The sequence below is a fragment of the Salvelinus sp. IW2-2015 genome, linkage group LG11 (genome assembly GCF_002910315.2).
Source record: "Salvelinus sp. IW2-2015 linkage group LG11, ASM291031v2, whole genome shotgun sequence".
Lineage (NCBI taxonomy): Eukaryota > Metazoa > Chordata > Actinopteri > Salmoniformes > Salmonidae > Salvelinus > Salvelinus sp. IW2-2015.
In genome coordinates, this window is record NC_036851.1 from 30653751 (window position 1) to 30674970 (window position 21220).

General features: G+C 41.7%; 1 protein-coding gene and 1 long non-coding RNA gene across 2 annotated transcripts in view; both read left to right on the top strand.

Annotated features, from left to right (window-relative positions):
• Positions 1–21220, top strand: part of LOC111970158 (extended synaptotagmin-1) — a 98823-nt gene that overhangs the window by 51096 nt on the left and 26507 nt on the right. The window contains 1 exon segment of the mRNA XM_070445830.1: positions 6514–6585. Coding sequence (XP_070301931.1) covers positions 6514–6585 — 72 coding nt within the window.
• LOC139028384 (uncharacterized) lies at positions 5049–5711 on the top strand. Its single transcript, XR_011480590.1, has 3 exons — positions 5049–5083; positions 5288–5336; positions 5691–5711. It is a non-coding gene; the product is annotated as an uncharacterized lncRNA (long non-coding RNA).

Genomic DNA, 21220 nt, shown 5'->3' on the forward strand with positions numbered 1-21220 from the left:
CAAAGGAAAACAAGGTCAGGAACGTGACATTACCCCCCCCAAGATGCGGACTCCGGCGCAAAAACTAAACCTCAAGGGAGGGTTTGGGTGGGCATCTGTCCACGGTGGCGGGCTCCGGACGCTGTCCCACACCACCATAGTCACTCCCCGCTTCCGTATCCCCCTCCCAATGACCACCCTCCAATAAACCCACCTAAATTAAGGGGCAACACCGGGATAAGGGGCAGCACCGGGATAAGGGGCAGCACCGGATAAGGCAGCACCGGGATAGGGACACCGGATAGGGCAGCACGGGATAAGGGGCAGCTCCGGACTGAGGGACTGCAGCTCCGGACTGAGGGACGGCAGCTCCGGACTGAGGGACGGCAGCTCCGGACTGAGGGACGCAGCTCCGGACTGAGGGACGGCAGCTCCGCGACTGAGGGACGGCAGCTCCGGACTGGCTGACGGCTCTGGCTGCTCCGGACTGGCTGACGGCTCTCGCTGCTCATGGCTCGCTGACGGCTCTGGCTGGTCCTGGCTGGACGGCTCTGGCGGATCCTGTCTGGCGGAAGGCTCTGGCGGCGTCCTGTCTGGCGGAAGGCTCTTGGCGGCTCCTGTCTGGCGGACGGCTCTGGCGGCTCCTGTCTGGCGGACGCTCTGAAGGCTCGCGGACAGACGGGCGACTTTGAAGGCTCGCGGACAGACGGGCGGCTTTGAATGGCTCGACAGACGGGCGGCTTTGAAAGCTCGGGACGACGGGCGGCTCTGACGGCGCTTGGTAACGGGCAGCGCAGGCGGCGCTTGCAGACGGACAGCTCAGATGGCGTTGGGCAGACGGGCAGTTCAGGCGCCCGCTGGGCAGACGGCAGACTCTGGCCGGCTGAGGCGCACTGTAGGCCTGGTGCGTGGTACCGGAACTGGAGGTACCGGGCTAAGGACACGCACCATCAGGCTAGTGCGGGAAACAGCAACAGGACGCACAGGAGGCTTGGTGCGTGGTGTAGGCACTGGTGGTAATGGGCTGGAGACACGCACCATAGGGCTAGTGCGTGGAGTAGGAACAGGGCTCTGGAAACGCACAGGAAGCCTGGTGCGTGGTGTAAGCACTGTGGTACTGGCTGGGGCGGGGAGGTGGCCGCCGAAATACCGGACGCGTGCAGGCGTACTGGCTCCCTTGAGCACTGAGCCTGCCCAACCTTACCTGGTTGTATTTTCCCCGTAGCCCGACCAGTGCGGGGAGGTGGAATAACCCGCACTGGCTATGTAGGCGAACCGGGGACACATGCGTAAGGCTGGTGCCATGTAAGCGGCCCGAGGAGACGCACTGGAGACCAGACGCGTTGAGCCGCTTCATGGCACCTGGCTCAATACTCAATCTAGCCGGCCGATACGAGGAGCTGGTATGTACCGCACGCGGCTATGCACACGTACAGGAGACACCATGCGCTCTACTGCGTAACACGGTGTCTGCCCGTACTCTCGCTCTCCACGGTAAGTACAGGAGTAGGCGCAGGTCTCCTATCTAACTTCGCCACACTCCCTTGTAGCCCCATCCCAAGAAATGTTTGGGCTTGACTCACAGGCTTCCGTGCTAGCCGCGTACCCTCATAACGCAGGTTCCTCTCTCCGGTTGCCTCTGCTCTTCTAATTGCCCTCAGCTGTTCCCATGGGAGGCGATCTCTACCAGCCAGGATTCTCCCATGTGTAGCAACCCTTGCCGTCCAAAACATCCTCCCATGTCCATTCCTCCTTCGTGCGCTGTTGCTTTCCTTTTCCCCGCTGCTTGATCCTTTGTTGGTGGGTGGTTTTCTGTAACGGTCGTCTTTAGTGAGAGATTGGACCAAGGGCAGCGGGTGATGATACATAATGATTATTTAAACAAAGACGAAACACGAAGAACACTTGAGAAATTACAAAATAATAAACGAAGTCAACAGACCTGAACAAACGAACTTACAATATACGAAGAACGCACGAACAGGAACAGACTACATACACGAACAAAAACGAAACGTCCCCTGTGGTGCGACATACACAGACACGGAAGACAACCACCCACAACAAACAATGTGAAACAACCTACCTATATATGGTTCTCAATCAGAGGAAACGTCAAACACCTGCCTCTGATTAGAACCATACAAGGTCAATTAACAATGACACTTAACATAGAACAAACAACACAGACTGCCCACCCAGCTCACGTCCTGACCCACTAAACACAACTATACAAAAGGAAAACAAGGTCAGGAACGTGACACTATGCAGAAGTCGCTCTGCCATTTCCTGCGTGCAAAAATTCTAGCAGTTTGCCTAATTTCAGTTTATGTGACAAAGTAAAAGACGCAAAAACGAAACTTAAGAATGGGAAGCATAGAAATAGTGACACACATTTCTATGTGATTTTGGTTGGGTCGCCCAAAAAGTTACATAATCCAGCTTTAACATTTACCTTGATACCTTTTTCCATAGTCAATTGTATTTGGTCCTCTCCTCATTTCTTTTTCTGTTTCTTTTTGGCTTTGGATTTCTCCCACTCGAGCAATTGCCCCTCGACCTTCTGTCGGTTTGCTTCAGGAGCTTGGTCCTCTTCTTTTCTCCGCTCTGCGCGGGTCTCACCAACGTAGTTTCCCAAACACCAGTTGTAGACCTCCTTGTCTCCTTTTTGTACCTATTGTAGTAGGTGTGTAACATTTTCTTCTGTTTTTCTCCTTAAAGTTGCACTATGCAGAAATCGCTCTGCCATTTCCTGGTTGCTAAAACTCTAATAGTTTAGACACGTCTGCCTGTTATTCGTTTGTGACTGCATCCAGCTTTCTCAGCCGGTCCTCCTCCCACTCTCTCTTCATCTCGCAGTGTCTCTGCTCTTCCAGAATCCGGGTTCTGCTTGGCTATCTGTGTCTTCATCATCTTCTATCTCTCCTCCCTTTGTCTCTCTTCCTCTCTCTCCCGCCTCTTCCTTCTGTTCTTTCTTAATCTCGTCCCACCTTGCTCTCTCCAAGGTGTTCTGTCTCTTAGCTCCTTCATCCTTCTATCCTTCAACTTTTCCTTCTTGGTCAATTTGGGATGTTTCTTTCCCTCCCTATCCTTCTCTAGCTTTCTCTGTCTCGCCTCTCTCTGTCTATCCAACCCTTGCCGCCTCCTTTTTCTCTCTCTCTGTTTCTCAGTATCTCTCTCTCTTTGTCCTCATCTTTTAAATTGCCAATATGTCAACTATGATACAAACCTGTATCAACCCAAACATGCATTAATACCTACGCTATCTGTTAATATTATCTCAAACAATAAAAACAAAACACAATTTACTTGAAATTCTAATCTGAATAGCTTTCTGTTAAATGGAATCCTTGAAATCATCGGCATTGTGATGTCATCCCTTATGTCAATGCCCCAAAAGACCCATACATTTCCTGACCTTATTTGCCTTCGAGTTGAAAATAAATGATTTACACATTTTAAATATTTCCTTATGAAAGTTGCTTAAAATTCTTAAGGCTAGGCGTTCCGCTATCGGACACCTGTCGACAACATCCGGTGAAATGGAGGGCGCGCAATTCAAAAAATAATCATAATATAAACATTTATGAACATACAAGTATCTTATATCGGTTAAAAGCTTAAATTGTTGTTAATCTAACTGCATTGTCCGATTTACAATAGGCTTACAGCGAAAGCATACATGTGATTGTTTTTAGGACGGCACCCCACCAACATATTTTTCAACCAGGACAGGCGTCATAAATTCACAAATAGCGATTTATTAAATCACTTACTGTTTGCAATCCAGGGTCCCAGCTATAACATGATAATGGTCGTTTTGTTAGATAAAATCCTCTTTATATCCCTCAAAGTCAGTTTAGTTGGTGTCATCGATTTCGGTAATCCACTCGTTCTACCTGCCAGACAAATTAATCCAAAAAGCTACCGCTAAAATTGTTAACTTCTTATGGCTGCAGGGGCAGTATTGAGTAGCTGGATGAAAGGTGCACAGAGGTGCCCATATTAAACGGCCGCTCTCAGTCCCAGTTGCTAATATATGCATATTATTATTCATATTGGATAGAAAACACTCTGAAGTTTCTAAAACTGTTTGAATTATGTCTGTGACGTAACAGAACTCATATGGCAGGCAAAAACCTGAGAAGTTCCACTTTCCTGTTTGAATTTTTTCTGAGGTGGCAGATTTTCAACCAAGCTCTCAATGAAATTACAGCGAGATTATGGATGAGGTTTTCACTTCCTACGGCTTCCACTTAGATGTCAACAGTCAACAGAACTTTGTCTGATGACTCTAATGGAAGGGGGGCCGAAGGAGACAGGAATGAGTAATCACTGCCACGAGCTGATCACGCATTCCATGCGCCGCTTCACATGAGGAGGACGTCCATTCCACCGCCTCTTCTAAGTCATCTAATTTCCGGTTGGAACGTTATTCAAGATGTATGTTAACAACATTCTAAGATTGATTCAGTACATCGGTTTGACATGTTTCTACTAACTGTTACGGAACTTTTGGACATTTCGTCACATTATAGTGGAAGGCGCTTTGTGACTTTGGAATGTTTACCAAAGGGCTAACCAAAGTAGCTAATTGACATAAATAACGGACATATCGAACAAATCAAGCATTTTATGTGGACCTGGGATTCTAGACTGCATTCTGATGAAGTTCATCAAAGGTAAGAAACATTTATCATGTATTTTTCTGGTTTTGTTGACCCCAACATGGCGGCTAATTTGACTATTGTTCTGAGCTCCGTCTATTGTTAGCTGTAGTCTCTCTTTTATCTAACTGGGTCTTTGTCTGTTGGAAAGTCTGGAAACTGTTCTTTGGTAATGTTTCATGCAATCTATTGCTTTCTGATGAATAGGAGTAGAAATGTGAACTTTCTACACAATATTCATATGAAGTATTTATGACATGTTGTCTTGTCAACGACTGTCATGACTCATGCTCATTAGGTTTACTTATAGTTTCCTCTCTAAGTGTTACAGTCAATGTGATGTGTTTCCCCAGACGGTGTGATGACCCACAGTCAGATCAGGGAGGTCCAGGTAGAACTGTAGATAAAGACATGGACAAGGATGACTTCCTGGGCAGGTGAGAGGAGCTGCTCTGCGTTCCAAATGGGCACCTATGTGTATATAAAGTGCACTACTTTTGACACTAATTAGTGCACTATGTAGAGAATAGGATGCCATATTGGTTCTACATCCAGGTTGGGTCCTGTATTTGTTGTAGCCATGTTGTTCCCTGTCTCAAAGGTGTTTGATTTCTGACTGTATTTTTCCCTCCTGTGTACAGGTGTAACATCAGTATGAGAGACATCATACACTCCCAGTATACAGACCAGGTAATGCTTCCATCTCTCTCTGCTCGTGTACAGCTAAAGACCGTGCTGTTCAGAAAAGCTTTCAAGGAACTATGTTAATTCTGTTCTCCCAGTCAACCGGATCTGACAACTCGTGTATATAGCTTTGATTGTTGTCTGCATACAATGTTGTGTGTTTGTATTGTTTTTAGAATTATACTTTTTATTTTGTATTATTTTCTTCAGAGCCTTGGGTGTGATAAAAGCGCTTTACAAATTAAATAAATWATTATTATTATTAAATCATGTCCGCTGTACTCTCTTACATCGACTCACTCAATGTGTGTAATACTTTTAGTTTCTGTACACTCTGTCTGATGTGTGTTTCTGTTCCAGTGGTACACTCTGTCTGATGTGTGTTTCTGTTCCAGTGGTACACTCTGTCTGATGTTGTTCTGTTCCAAGTCGTACACTCTGTTCTGATGTGTGTTTCTGTTCCAGTGGTACACTCTGTCTGATGTGTGTTTCTGTTCCAGTGACACTCGTCTGATGTGTGTTCTGTTCCAGTGGTACACTCTGTTGAGTGTGTTTCTGTTCCAGTTGTACACTCTGTCTTGATGTGTTTTTATGTTCCAGTGGTACACTCTGTCTGATGTGAAGTCAGGTCGTCTTCACCTGGTACTGGAGTGGGTACCAACAGTATCACAACCAGACAGACTGGATCAGGTCAGTTCTATTTCTCCACTTGTCTCTACAATGTATATTCATTTTACACCTCATCTCCCTTCTCTGTAGTTTTCCAGTGTTATTTTCCAATATCCTAACCTCCCCTTATTTAAGAACCCCATCCCACCTATCTCACTCTCATTTGAATACTTTTTAACTTTTTGATGACCTGTTCTGTTTCTTATTCCAATGTGATCCCATGCTCCAGGTGCTACAGCTGCAGTCTCTCCAGTCCTACCAGAACAAGGCTGTTCCCTCTGCTGCTCTGCTCTTCGTCTACATGGACAGAGCCCACTCACTGCCTGTGAGTCACCTTACACCTCTTCACCTCAGAAACTGTGCCACTTCGTTTGAACTTTGGCTATGTGTTGTTGTCTAGTTTTGCAGCTGTGATATGGGTTATGCACAGATGTTGATGGTTTATTTTGTCTAGTTGCTCACAATCAGTGTTTGGTTTTGACTGTTGTATCGTGTGGTCTCTGTGTGTTTCTAGTTGAAGAAGAGTGGGAAGGAGCCAAAGGCTGGAGCTGAGCTTGTTCTGGGAGAGACAACATATAGAACCAAGGTGAGACAGTATCCTTAGAGCTGAAATGCATGACTTGTTATTGGATCTGCCGTGAAAGTCAACTTCTCTGTCTCTCTGAAGGTATGTGATCGTACCAACTCCCCCCAATGGGAAGAGGCTTTTTACTTCCTGGTTCGTGACCCCAGAGAGGAGATTCTCATAGTGACGGTGAGAGTTCAGTCTGCTTCAGGATGGAGTCACTAAACATGGATAATGTTTAATTAAAACATAATGTCACTCACTGTAAAAATCTTGCACAGTCTCTGTTAAATGCAATTCATCCACACAAATCTACCCTTTTATTTTCTAATTCACACTTTATTGATATTTCTCTAGCTCTCCAGTGCTTGGGATCAGGCAATTGGTTCTCTGGTGGTACCAGTCAGAGAGCTGCTGTCAGAACCAGATCTGGTCCTGGATCAGTGGCTGAGACTGGATGGAGCCTCACCTGACAGTCAGATTCTACTGAGGGCTGAACTGAAGGTGAGACACACTTCTATATCCTCTATGGTCCTCTACAGTGCCTAGAGAAAGTCTACACCCCACTTTGATTTCTTCACATTTTATTGTGTAACAAAGTGAGATTAAAATTGATTGAATTGTCATTTTTTGTCAACAATCTACACAGAATACTTGAGTTGATTATTATTTTTTAAATATGAGTACTAAATATAACCCTAATATACCTTGATTAGATAAGTATTCACCCCCCTGAGTCAATCAATACATGTTAGAAATACCTTTTGGCAGTGATGACAGCTGTGAGTCTTCTTGGGTAAGTCTCATAAGAGCTTTGCACACCTGTATTGTGCAACATTTTCTTATTATTATTTTCTAAATTCTTCAAGCCCTGTCAAGGTGTTTAGGATCATGGCTAGAAAGAAATGTTCTAGTCTTGCCATAGATTTTCATTCAGATTTAACTGTAACTTGGCCACACAAGAACATGCACTGTCTTATTGGTAAACAACTCCTGTGTAGATTTGGCTTTGTGTTGGAGGCTAGTGTCCTGCAAAAATATGAATTCTTCTTCTAGTGTCTGGTGTAAAGCAGACTGAAGCAGATTTTCCTATAGAATTTGGCCTGTGCTTAGCGCCATCCCGTTTCTTTTCATCCTGAAAAACTCCCCAGTCGTTGCCCATGTCAAGCACACCCTTGCTTGCAAATAAGGAGGCAGTTACTCATTTTTTTCACCGTTTTACTTTCATGCCTTCTTGAATGTTTTGGAATATTTGTATTCTTTATATTTGTATTCTTCTTTTCACTCTGTCATTTAGGRCATTATTGTGGAGTCAATACAATGTTGTTCTCCCATCACAGCCTTTGAACTCTGCTGTTTTAAAATCACCAATGGCCTCATGGTGACATCCCTAAGCAGTTTCCTTCCTGTCTGCTGCTCAAAGCATCTTTGATGTGTCTGGATGGTTTAATAAATCATGCCACGTAATAATATATCACTTGACCATGCTTAAAGATATATTCAATGTCTGATTTGTTATTGTTAGCATCTACCAATCACTGTCCTTCTTTATGAAACTTTCGAAAAGCTCCCTGGTCTTTGTAGTTGAATCTGTGCTTGTTTCTGGGCAACACGGACTTTCAACTCCCTCCAAGATTTTCTATGGGGTTGAGATCTGGAGACTGGCTAGGCCACTCCAGGACCTTGAAATGCTTCTTACTCCTTCGTTGCCGGGCGGTGGTTTGGGATCATTGTCATGCTGAAAGACCCAGCCACGTTTCATCTTCAATGCCCCTTGCTGATGGAAGGAGCTTTTCACTCAAAATCTCACGATACATGGCCCCATTCATTCTTTCCTTTACACGGATCAGTCGTCCTGGTCCTTTGCAGAAAACAGCCCCAAAGCATGATGTTTCCACCCCATGCTTCACAGTAGGTTGGTGTTCTTTGGATGCAACTTGGCATTCTTTGTCCTCCAAACACGACGAGTTGAGTTTTACCAAAAAGTTATATTTTGGTTTCATCTGACCATATGCATTCTCCCAATCTTCTTCTGGTCATCCAAATGCTCTCTAGCAAACTTCAGACGGTCCTGGACATGATTGGCTTAAGCAGGGGGACACGTCTGGACTGCAGGATTTGAGTCCTGGCGGCGCAGTGTGTTACTGATGATAGGCTTTGTTACTTTGGTCCCAGCTCTCTGCAGGTCATTCACTAGGTCCCCCGTGTGGTTCAGTGATTTCTGCTCACCGTTCTTGTGATCATTTTGACCCCACGGGGTGAGATCTTTCGTGGAGCCCCAGATCGAGGGAGATTATCAGTGGTCTTGTATGTCTTCCATTTCCTAATAATTGCTCCCACGTTGATTTCTTCAAACCAAACTGCTTACCTATTGCAGATTCAGTCTTCCCAGCCTGGTGCAGGTCTACAATTTTGTTTTGGTGTCCTTTGACAGCTCTTTGGTCTTGGCCATAGTGGAGTTTGTAGTGTGACTGTTTGGGTTGTGGACAGGTGTCTTTTATACTGATAACAAGTTAAAACAGGTGCCATTAATACAGGTAACGAGTGGAGGACAGAGGGCCCTCTTAAAGAAGTTACAGGTCTGTGAGAGCCAGAAATCTTGCTTGTTTGTAGTGACAAATACTTATTTTCCACCATAATTTGCAAATATATTCATTAAAAATCCTACAATGTGATTTTCTGGAATTTCTTTTCTCTTTTGTCTGTCATAGTTGAAGTGTACCTATGATGAAAATTACAGGCCTCTCTCGTCTTTTTAAGTGGGAGAACTTGCACAATTGGTGGCTGACTAAATCTTTTTGCCCCACTGTATGTGGAAGACAGGAAGGGGTAGTCATTCAAAAATCATGTCAACCCCTATTTTTCACACAGAGTCCATATAACTTATGTGATTTGTTAAGCCAAATTTTACTTCTGAACTAATTAAGGCTTGCTTAAACAAAGAGGGTGAATACTTATGCAACAACTATATTTTAGTTGTTTAAACTTTATTAATTTGTAAAAATGTGTATACATTTCTTTCCACTTTAACATTATGGAGTATTTTATGTAGATCAATGACAAAAAAATACAATCCCACTTTGTTAAAATAAAATATAATTTCATGAAATCACAAGTCCAATACAGCAAATGAAAGATAACATCTTGTGAATCCAGCCAACATGTCCGATTTTTAAATGTTTTACAGCGAAAACACACATATATTTATGTTAGCTCCCACCACATATCCCAAAAACCCAGCCATTTTTTCACAGCAAAGATAGCTTTCACAAAACCCACAAATAGAGATCAAATTATCACTAACCTTTGAACAACTTCATCAGATGACAGTCATCTGAACCTCATGTTATACAATACATTTATGTTTTGTTCGATAATGTGCATATTTATAGCCAGAAATCGTGGTTTTACATTGGCGCCATGTTCAGAAATGGCTCCAAAATAGCGAGAGTATTTACAGATAGCCACGTGAAATACAGAAATACTCATCATAAAACTTTGATAAAGATACATGTTTAACATATAATTAAAGATACACTGGTTCTTATTAAGCTACAAAATGTGAACAAATGTAAAAGGGGTGTAGTCTTTCTATAGMCACTGTATACTATCAATCAACATTTTTGAGTGTGCCATAGAGTACACAAAGCGCCACGTTATGTACTTTACCTGCACCTGACAGTCTAACATTGTCAAAAAAATATTGGTAAGTTATTAGTGGCATGTTTTCATTCCAAGATCCTGAACTCGAAGATGACTGAGGGTGTTGGGGTACCACAAGGCTCTGTCTCAGGTCCAGAAACTATTACTAGTTGGAGTTACAGTGAGGAGGAAGAACCAATCACCATTGAGCAGCCAGTTACTGCGACCATTGAGGAGGACCAACACAGTGAGGTGCCCTCTGAGGAGTGAGTTTTTGTCTTGGCCCCTCCCAATATTCAAATAGTTATTATAAGTTGATTGCAATTGATATGCAAATGTAGGCAGTGTATGTCAATTATAAAACCTTTTAGCATATGTGTCTCTTTGTGTGTTTTCAGATCTGTTGCAGTCTCCAGCCAACCCTCTATCTCTGAACCTGAGGAAGCAGAGGTTGTCCCTAAAGAAGACCCCAGCCCTTCTGAGACACTCCACACACATACCACCCCTGACCCCAGCTTTGAAACGGAGGTGGGCAATCAGTATGTGGATGCCTCTGTATGCATATCATTAAGCATTCTGTCTGAATTGTATTCATAGTCAATATTTTTTCCTGTCACAATCAGGGGTTGGAACTGGTTCATGGAACAGAACTGAAAACTGGAAAATAGAGAAATTTTTCAAGAAACAGGATCAGAACCAGGAAGCAAAGTCATTAAAAGCATGGGAACCGGTTAATAACGTTATTTTACGTTCAGGGCATTTTTTCCCAGTCCCACAAAAAACACAACAAAGCGCCTATGCAAAGCTGTCACTCAGAAACTTATTCCAGTGTCTGCCTGCCAGCTTAAAATCTTTGCCTGTGTGTGTGTGTGTGTGTGTGTGTGTAGGCTACCTGCCCCTCCCCCTCTGAAGCATAGTCTACAGTAGCCTACTGACGTTACAAGCGTGATTCAGAAGATAGGGAGAGAGATTTTTAATTACAGAATAATGGATGTACTTTTTCAATGCTAGTTAGGGATACTATAGTTATTCACATTGGATTTATTAACTACAAAAAGGTAAGACTTGTTTTTTTTCTGGTGACGCTCCGCACACACAAGCTTGTTAGCTTGCTAGCTAGGTCTGGTCCAATGTTAAAGCAACTCTGAAGTTCAAAGACAGTCAAAGTTCCTCCATAGAAGCCGCTCCTCCGTAGGTATAGTTCTGTAGGCCTAATTCAGATAATGCATGTCATCACAAGATGCCCAGCACTTCAAGCCATGCCTCATCCTCCACCCTCTCTCACTCTCTCCCCACCCACAAAATTTCAGTTGGATCTCACCCCCTACACTTTTCTTTCCATCACGCATGTAAACAACTCACTGAGCTATAGCTTGCCCTCTCCATAGCAAGCTGTATGATTGGTGAAGTAATTTAATGTTGCGCTAAATGTAAAAAAATATATATACGGTTTCAGAGGTTTAAAAAGGAACAGAAAGAAACAATATAAACCGGTACTTTTTTGGGGTTCGAACCGGTTCAGAACTTTATTTTGCTGGTCGGAACAGTATAACGGAACAAGAAAAAAATAATGGTTCTGTTCAGAACAAAATGATTGTAAAATCATTTCAGTTCGAACCCCTGGTCACAATACACTGAAACCAAGTGTTTATGTATTCATGAATCATTGGTTTTGATATGAATTGCATGGCCAACTACAACTTTATAGCTGCAGGTGAATGCATTGACATGTGTTTTTGACCAGCAGAAAGAGGAGCCAGAAGAACCTATCACCATCACCCAACTGTCAGTCACAACAGACACTGAGGAGCTCCAACCCTGGCAGGGGCAAATGGCAGGGTGAGCTCCATTCAACATCAGATCCAGAGAGCTTTGCATGTACACTGACTTTGCATTGATAATCTTCAGTGTGGTGAAGCAGCTATCAACATGCTGTGTGTGTGTGTTCCTTTGTGAATATTCAGATCTGTTACAGAGGACATTGCCAGAGCTACAGTGTCTAGCCTTCCTTCTGTGTTTGTACATGAGGAAGCTGAGGCCATGCCTGATGTCATCCCTGAAACACGCCCTCCTCACACTACCCCTCACCCAAGTTTTGGAGCTGAGGTGGGTGCTCTACTGTAGGGACTATAAAAATGATTTATACTACCAAGAACAAAAGTTCAAATTGAATAAAAAATATCTCAAGACCTTCTTTAAGCACACACACAAACATTCCTTTCTAACCCTTCTACATGCTACCTAACAAATAATCCCAATGGTTAAGTTTCTGGGTAGAATTATTTAATAATTTATCTTAACCCTTGATAAAATATTCTAACACTATATAAATTATTTATATTACCAAGAACAAAAGTTCAAATTGAATAAAAAATATCTCAAGACCTTATATTGTTTGTGTTCTGAGAATGCTAGGATGCCTTCAAAAAGGTTATAGTGTGCCACTGCAGTTCTGTTTTTTGTCCTGTAGGGGGTGCTGAGAATCCATGTACTGGAGGCCCAGGATCTGGTTGCCATGGATAAGCTGATGGGGGGCCTGAAGAAGGGCAAGAGTGACCCGTACGTCAAGATCAACATCGGAYTGGTCAAGTTTAAGAGTCATGTGATCAAGGAGAACCTCAACCCCARCTGGAARGAGATGTTTGAGGTATGGAGGGACTTGTAGTTTATTCAATTAATCTCTGTCGGCTGTTGAACTTTGTGCCCATTTAGATGAGCGGTAAAAGGGATTGTGCTGTACTGAAGAAAGTAAAAGCAATGCGTGTTAGGACAGACTTTTGATCTTTTCTCATGTAAGAATATATCTGAGACATCTAGAAGTGTGTGCCTTTGCTAGCTTTCTGCCTTAATAACATGTAATAGTATTATTTATGTGTAGTTTTGTTGTTATTGATCTTCCCTGGCGTATGTGTGTTTCCCCAGACGGTGCTGACCCCCCAGGCTGGTCAGGAGGTCCAGGTAGAGCTGTATGATAAAGACATGGACAAGGATGACTTCCTGGGAAGGTGTGTTGTGACTGGCCAAACTATACACCATTTAATCAGTAACCTGCTATTGATAGTTTAGGATTATGTCCCTAAGGGTACCCTATAACCTGTATAGTGCACAACTTTTGACCGGAGTTGTATTTTGTATTTATTAAGAATCCCCATTAGCTGCTYCCAAGGCAACAGCTACTCTTCCTGGGGTCCAGCAAAATTAAGGCAGTTATACATTTTAACAAATTTACAATACATTCATAACAGATTTTACAACATATTAAGTGTGCGCCCTCTCTACTACCACTTATCTATAACACAAAATCCATGTGWACATGTGTGTATAGTGCGTATGCTATTGTGTGTTTTTATGCATGTGTCTATGTTTGTGTTGCTTCACAGTCCCCACTGTTCCATAAGGTATATTTTTATCTATTTTTTTAATCTAATTTTACTGCTGGCATGAGGTACTTGATGTGGAATATAATTCCATGTAGTCATGACTCTATGTAGTACTGTGCGCCACCCATAGTCTGTTCTGGACTTGGGGACTGTGAAGAGACCTAAGATGGAATGTCTTGTGAGGTATGCATGGGTGTCCGAGCTGTGTGCCAGTAGTTCAAACAGACAGCTCGGTGCATTCAACATGTCCACCCCTCAGTGCCTGGTTCCTCTCTAGTTTTCTTCCTAGGTTCCTGCCTTTCTAAGGAGTTTTTCCTTGCCACTGTACTTCTACATCTGCATTGCTTGCTGTTTGATGTTTTAGGCTGGGTTTCTGTACAGCACTTTGTGACATGATGTAAAAAGGGCTTTATAAATACATTTGATTGATTGATGTCAATACCTCTCACAAATACAAGTAGTGATGAAGTCAATCTCTCCTCCACTTTGAGCCAGGAGAGATTGACATGCATATCATTAATGTTAGCTCTCTGTGTACATCCAAGGGCCAGCCGTGTTGCCCTGTTCTGAGCCAATTGCAATTTTCCTAAGTCCCTCTTTATGGCACCTGACCACATGACTGAACAGTAGTCCAGGTGCAACAAAACTAGAGCCTGTAGGACCTGCCTTGTTGATAGGGCTGTTAAGAATTCAGACAGACTTCTCCCCATCCTAGCTACTGTTGAATCAATAGGTTTTGTTTTTACCATGACAGTTTACTATCTAGGGTTACTCCAAGCAGTTTAGTCATCTCAACTTGCTCAATTTCCACATTATTCATTACAAAATTTAATTGAGGTTTAGTGAATTACTGTTGAGTCATCCGCAGACATGGACAAACTGGCTTTACTCAAAGCCAGTGGCGTTGAAAAAAGTAAGGCGCATAGACAGCTGCCCTGGGGAATTCCTGATTCTACCTGGATTTTGTTGGAGAGACTTCCATTAAGGGATACTTCCATTAAGGAACACCCTCTGTGTTCTGTTAGACAGGTAACTCTGTATCCACAATATAGCAGGGGGTGTAAAGCCATAACACATACGTTTTTCCAGCAGCAGACTATGATCTATAGGCTCCTGAGTGGCACAGCGTGGTCTAAAGCACTGCATCTCAGTGCAAGAAGCATCACTATAGTACCTGGTTCGAATCCAGGCTCTATCACATCTGGCCGTGATTGGGAGTCCCATAGGGCGGCGCCCATTATGCCCAGCGTCATCGGGGTTTGGCCGGAGTACGCCATCATTGTAAATAAGAATTTGTTCTTAACTGACTTGCCAAGTTAAAAAAAAGGTTAAATTAAAAAAATATATATATATATATAATGTCAAAAGCCGCACTGAAGTCTAACAGAACAGCCCCCACAATATTTTTATCATCAATTTCTCTTGTCAATCATCAGTCATTTGTGTAAGTGCTGTGCTTATTGAATGTCCTTCCCTATAAGCGTGCTGAAAGTTTGTTGTCAATTTGTTTACTGTAAAATAGCATTGTATCTGGTCAAACACAATTTTTTCCAAAAGTTTACTAAGGGTTGGTAACAGGCTGATTGGTCGGCTGTTTAAGCCAGTTAAGGGGGCTTTACTATTCTTATGTAGGGGAATAACTTTTGCTTCCCTCCAGGCCTGAGGGCACACACTTTCTAGTAGGCTTAAATTGAAGATATGGCAAATAGGAGTGGCAACGTCATCGTCTATTATCCTCAGTAATTTTACATCCAAGTTGTCAGACCCCAGTGGCTTGTCATTGTTGATAGACAATAATACTTTTTTCACCTCTTCCACACTTACTGTATGGAATTGAAAATTACAATGCTTGTCTTTCATAATTTGGTCAGATATACCTGGATGTGTTGTGTCAGCGTTTGTTGCTGGCATGTCATACCGATAAACTTGTTGTAAATCCAGCCACAGTGTCCGATTTCAAAAAGGCTTTACGACGAAAGCACACCAAACGATTATGTTAGGTCAGCACCTAGTCACAGAAAAACACAGCCATTTTTCCAGCCAAATAGAGGAGTCACAAAAAGCAGAAATAGAGAGAAAATTCATCACTAACCTTTGATGATCTTCATCAGATGACACTCATAGGACTTCATGTTACACAATACATGTATGTTTTGTTCGATAAAGTTCATATTTATATCCAAAAATCTTAGTTTACATTGGCGCGTTATGTTCAGTAATGTTTTGCCTCCAAAACATCCGGTGATTTTGCAGAGAGCCACATCAATTTACCAGAGAAACACTCATAATAAACATTGCTAAAAGATTCAAGTGTTATGCATGGAATTATAGATAAACTTCTCCTTAATGCAACCGCTGGTCAGATTTCAAAAAAACTTTTCGGAAAAAGCACACCATGCAATAATCTGAGTACGGCGCTCAGACACTAAAACAAGCCATACAGATACCCGCCATGTTGTGGAGTCAACAGATTTCAGAAATAGCATTATAAATATTCACTTACCTTGATGATCTTCATCAGAATGCACTCCCAGGAATCCCAGTTCCACAATAAATGTTTGTTTTGTTCGATAAAGTCCATAATTTATGTCCAAATACCTCCTTTTTGTTTGCGCGTTTAGTACACAAATCCAAACTCAGGAGGTGCGGGCAAGTCCAGGCGAAAGTTCAGACGAAAAGTCATATTACAGTTCATAGAAACATGTCAAACGAAGTATAGAATCAATCTTTAGGATGTTTTTATCATAAATCTTCAATAATGTTTCAACCGGAGAATTCCTTTGTCTGTAGAAATGCAATGGAACGCAGCTAACTCTCACGGGAGCGCGGTGGTCTGAGCTCGTGGCACTCTGCCAGTCCCCTGACTCAATCAGCTCTCATTCCCCCTCCTTCACAGTAGAAGCATCAAACAAGGTTCTAAAGACTGTTGACATCTAGTGGAAGCCTTAGGAAGTGCAATATGACCCCAATATGACCCCCGTATTTCGATAGGCAATGACTGAAAAACTAAAACCTCAGATTTCCCACTTCCTGGTTGGATTTTTTCTCAGGTTTTTGCCTGCCATATGAGTTCTGTTATAGTCACAGACATCATTCAAACAGTTTTAGAAACTTCGGAGTGTTTTCTATCCAAATCTACTAATAATATGGCATATATTTTAGGCTTTTAGGACTGAGTAGCAGGCAGTTTACTCTGGGCACCTTTTTATCCAAGCTACTCAATACTGCCCCCCAGTCCCAAAGAAGTTAATGGATGCGTGCTTATTAGTAACTGGTATAAGCAATTTCATAAATGTTTCAAATGCAGCGTCTGGTTGCTCATCATTACACACCACGGACCAACAAATATTCTTCACATCAACAACATAGGAATCACTACAAAACTTATTGTATGACCTCTTATACACAATATTAGGCCCAGCCTTTAGAACTTTGGTTTTCCTAGATATGGCTACTATATTGTGATCACTACATCCGATGGATTTGGATGCTGCTTTAAAGCAAATTTCTGCAGCATTAGTAAAGATATGATCAGTACATGTTGATGATTTCATTCATGTACTGTTCGTAACTACCCTGGTAGGTTGATTGATAACCCGAACCAGGTTGCAAGCAATAGTTACAGTTTTAGGCTTTCTCTTGAGTGGGCAGCCTGATGAAAGTCAGTCAATATTTAAATCACCCAGAAATATACCTCTCTATTGATATCACATACATTATCAAGCATTTCACACTTGTTATCCAGATACTGACTGTTAGCACTCCTACCAGAATGGGCTTTAGGTGAGGTAGATGAACATGTAGCCATATTACTTCAACAGTATTTAACATGAGATCCTCTCTAAGCTTTACATGAATGTGGTTCTGAATATAAACAGCCACACCTCCAACTTTGGCATTTCTGTTTTTTCTGTAGATGTTATAACCATGTATTGCTACCACTGTATCATAAAAGGTATTATCTAAGTGAGTTTCAGAGATTGTCAGAATATGAATCTCATCTGTTACTAGCAAATTATTGATTTCATGAACCTTGTTTCTTAAGCTACATATGTTAACGTGGGCTATTTTTAGCACTTTTCTGGGATGCTTTATTGTTTTTCTTGCTTTACTGGGAGGCTTAGCAGAGGTAGACATGCTTGGGTTATTTGTATTAGTGCAGGGTGAGCTGCACAGAGGTCTTCCTACTAGCACAGCCTCAGTGCTAACTGTATTACTCTGGTTCATAGGCATATGATTACTGCATACAATAGCTGTAGGATCAACAGAGGCATTCAGGGCAGTAAGAGGGACATAAATTAGGTTACTTACATTGTGTCTCCCAACGCCCCAACGCCCCACATTTGCTGAAGCATTATGACAACTCAGCGACACAATGGTAGGGATTAAATGAGCTGGGCTTGGGTCATTGATAAGTCATTGTCTCAACACAGCCTTATAATGCTGTGAAAGGATCCAGGAACTCAAATTATTTGGGTGTATCCCATCCTCCTTATAATGCAAGCTTTGTTTCCAGAAGGTATTCAAATAGTCAATAAATGAGTTCTATGGGCCCTGGTCAAAAGTAGTGCACTAAATAGGGAATAGGGTGATGTTTGGGACGCACAAAAATAAGAATTACYTTTTCATGCACTTTGGTCTCATGGTGGATGAAATGTTTGAATTTTTATTTTACCTTTATTTAACTAGGCAAGTCAGTTAGGAACAAATTCTTATTTTCAATGACTGCCTAGGAACAGTGGGTTAACTGACTTTTTCAGGGGCAGAATGACAGATTTGTACCTTGTCAGCTCGGGGATTTGAACTTGCATCCTTTCAGTTACTAGACAAGCACTCTAACCACTAAGCTATGCTGCCACCCCAAATAAAATAAATGGTTCTACTTTTCTACTTTCACATATATACCACATATTTCACATATATATATATATATATATATATATATACAGTATATATATATAAATGTTCACAAGAATACAATTCCTTTTTGAATTGTGTGCGCAGGTTTATGATGAGGCTGAGTGATGTCATCAGTTCCCAGTACACAGACCAGGTGAGTCAGTGTATTGAGATATTTACTTCTCTTTCTAGCCTAATGCAGCGTCTGGTTGCTCATCATTACACACCACGGACCAACAAAATTCTTCACATCAACAACATAGGAATCACTACAAAACTTATTGTATGACCTCTTATACACAATATTAGGCCCAGCCTTTAGAACTTTGGTTTTCCTAGATATGGCTACTATATTGTGATCACTACATCCGATGGATTTGGATGCTGCTTTAAAGCAAATTTCTGCAGCATTAGTAAAGATATGATCAGTACATGTTGATGATTTCATTCATGTACTGTTCGTAACTACCCTGGTAGGTTGATTGATAACCCGAACCAGGTTGCAAGCAATAGTTACAGTTTTAGGCTTTCTCTTGAGTGGGCAGCCTGATGAAAGTCAGTCAATATTTAAATCACCCAGAAATATACCTCTCTATTATATCACATACATTATCAAGCATTTCACACTTGTTATCCAGATACTGACTGTTAGCACTCCTACCAGAATGGGCTTTAGGTGAGGTAGATGAACATGTAGCCATATTACTTCAACAGTATTTAACATGAGATCCTCTCTAAGCTTTACATGAATGTGGTTCTGAATATAAACAGCCACATCCAACTTTGGCATTTCTGTTTTTTCTGTAGATGTTATAACCATGTATTGCTACCACTGTATCATAAAAGGTATTATCTAAGTGAGTTTCAGAGATTGTCAGAAATGAATCTCATCTGTTACTAGCAAATTTTGATTTCATGAACCTTGTTTCTTAAGCTACATATGTTAACGTGGGCTATTTTTAGCACTTTTCTGGATCTTTATTGTTTTTCTTGCTTTACTGGGAGGCTTAGCAGAGGTAGACATGCTTGGGTTATTTGTATTAGTGCAGGGTGAGCTGCACAGAGGTCTTCCTACTAGCACAGCCTCAGTGCTAACTGTATTACTCTGGTTCATAGGCATATGATTACTGCATACAATAGCTGTAGGATCAACAGAGGCATTCAGGGCAGTAAGAGGGACATAAATTAGGTTACTTACATTGTGTCTCCCAACGCCCCAACGCCCCACATTTGCTGAAGCATTATGTACAACTCAGCGACACAATGGTAGGGATTAAATGAGCTGGGCTTGGGTCATTGATAAGTCATGTCTCAACACAGCCTATATATGCTGTGAAAGGATCCAGGAACTCAAATTATTTGGGTGTATCCCATCCTCCTTATAATGCAAGCTTTGTTTCCAGAAGGTATTCAAATAGTCAATAAATGAGTTCTATGGGCCCTGGTCAAAAGTAGTGCACTAAATAGGGAATAGGGTGATGTTTGGGACGCACAAAAAATAAGAATTACTTTTCATGCACTTTGGTCTCATGGTGGATGAAATGTTTGAATTTTTATTTTACCTTTATTTAACTAGGCAAGTCAGTTAGGAACAAATTCTTATTTTCAATGACTGCCTAGGAACAGTGGGTTAACTGACTTTTTCAGGGCAGAATGACAGATTTGTACCTTGTCAGCTCGGGGATTTGAACTTGCATCCTTTCAGTTACTAGACAAGCACTCTAACCACTAAGCTATGCTGCCACCCCAATAAAATAAATGGTTCTACTTTTCTACTTTCACATATATACCACATATTTCACAATAATATATATATATATATAATTATATATATATATATATATATATATATATATATATATATATATATATATAATTATATATATATATATATATAAGATATATATAAATGTTCACAAGAATACAATTCCTTTTTGAATTGTGTGCGCAGGTTTATGATGAGGCTGAGTGATGTCATCAGTTCCCAGTACACAGACCAGGTGAGTCAGTGTATTGAGATATTTACTTCTCTTTCTAGCCTGACTTCCATGGGGCACTCCCTTTTATTACTTACAGGCCTAATGTCAGGTCAAACTATTCTTTTATTACTTGCAGGCCTAATGTCAGGTCAAACTATCTTTTATTACTTGCAGGCCTAATGTCAGGTCAAACTATCTTTTTATACTTGCAGGCCTAATGTCATGTCAAACTATCTTTTATTACTTGCAGGCCTAATGTCAGGTCAAACTATCTTTTATTACTTGCAGCCTAATGTCAGGTGAAGGCCATCATGGTGCTTCAATATAACTTTTGATTAGAGGCTAAGCTTAGCTTTATTTCCCCCCTTTATTTTTATTGTGCTACATGTGTAAACAGGCTATTGGGTATATTTCTGTGTTCCAGTGGTACACTCTGAATGATGTGAAGTCAGGTCGTGTTCACCTGGTACTGGAGTGGGTACCAACAGTATCAGAACCAGACAGACTGAATAAGGTCAGTTCCACTCCTCCTTTTTTCAGTTTCTTCATCTCTCATTTCTCAATCTCATTTTTTTCACTATGAGTTTAGTTCAACAATTTCTCTCCTCCCTCCCTATCATAATTTTCGGTTACTGGCCCAACGCTCTTAACCGCTAGGTTACCTGACGCCCATTACAGAGCCAACATTATTATTGCAAGATGTTGTTTCAAAATTAACTATTTTCTCCCCATGCTCCAGGTGTTGCAGCTGCAGTC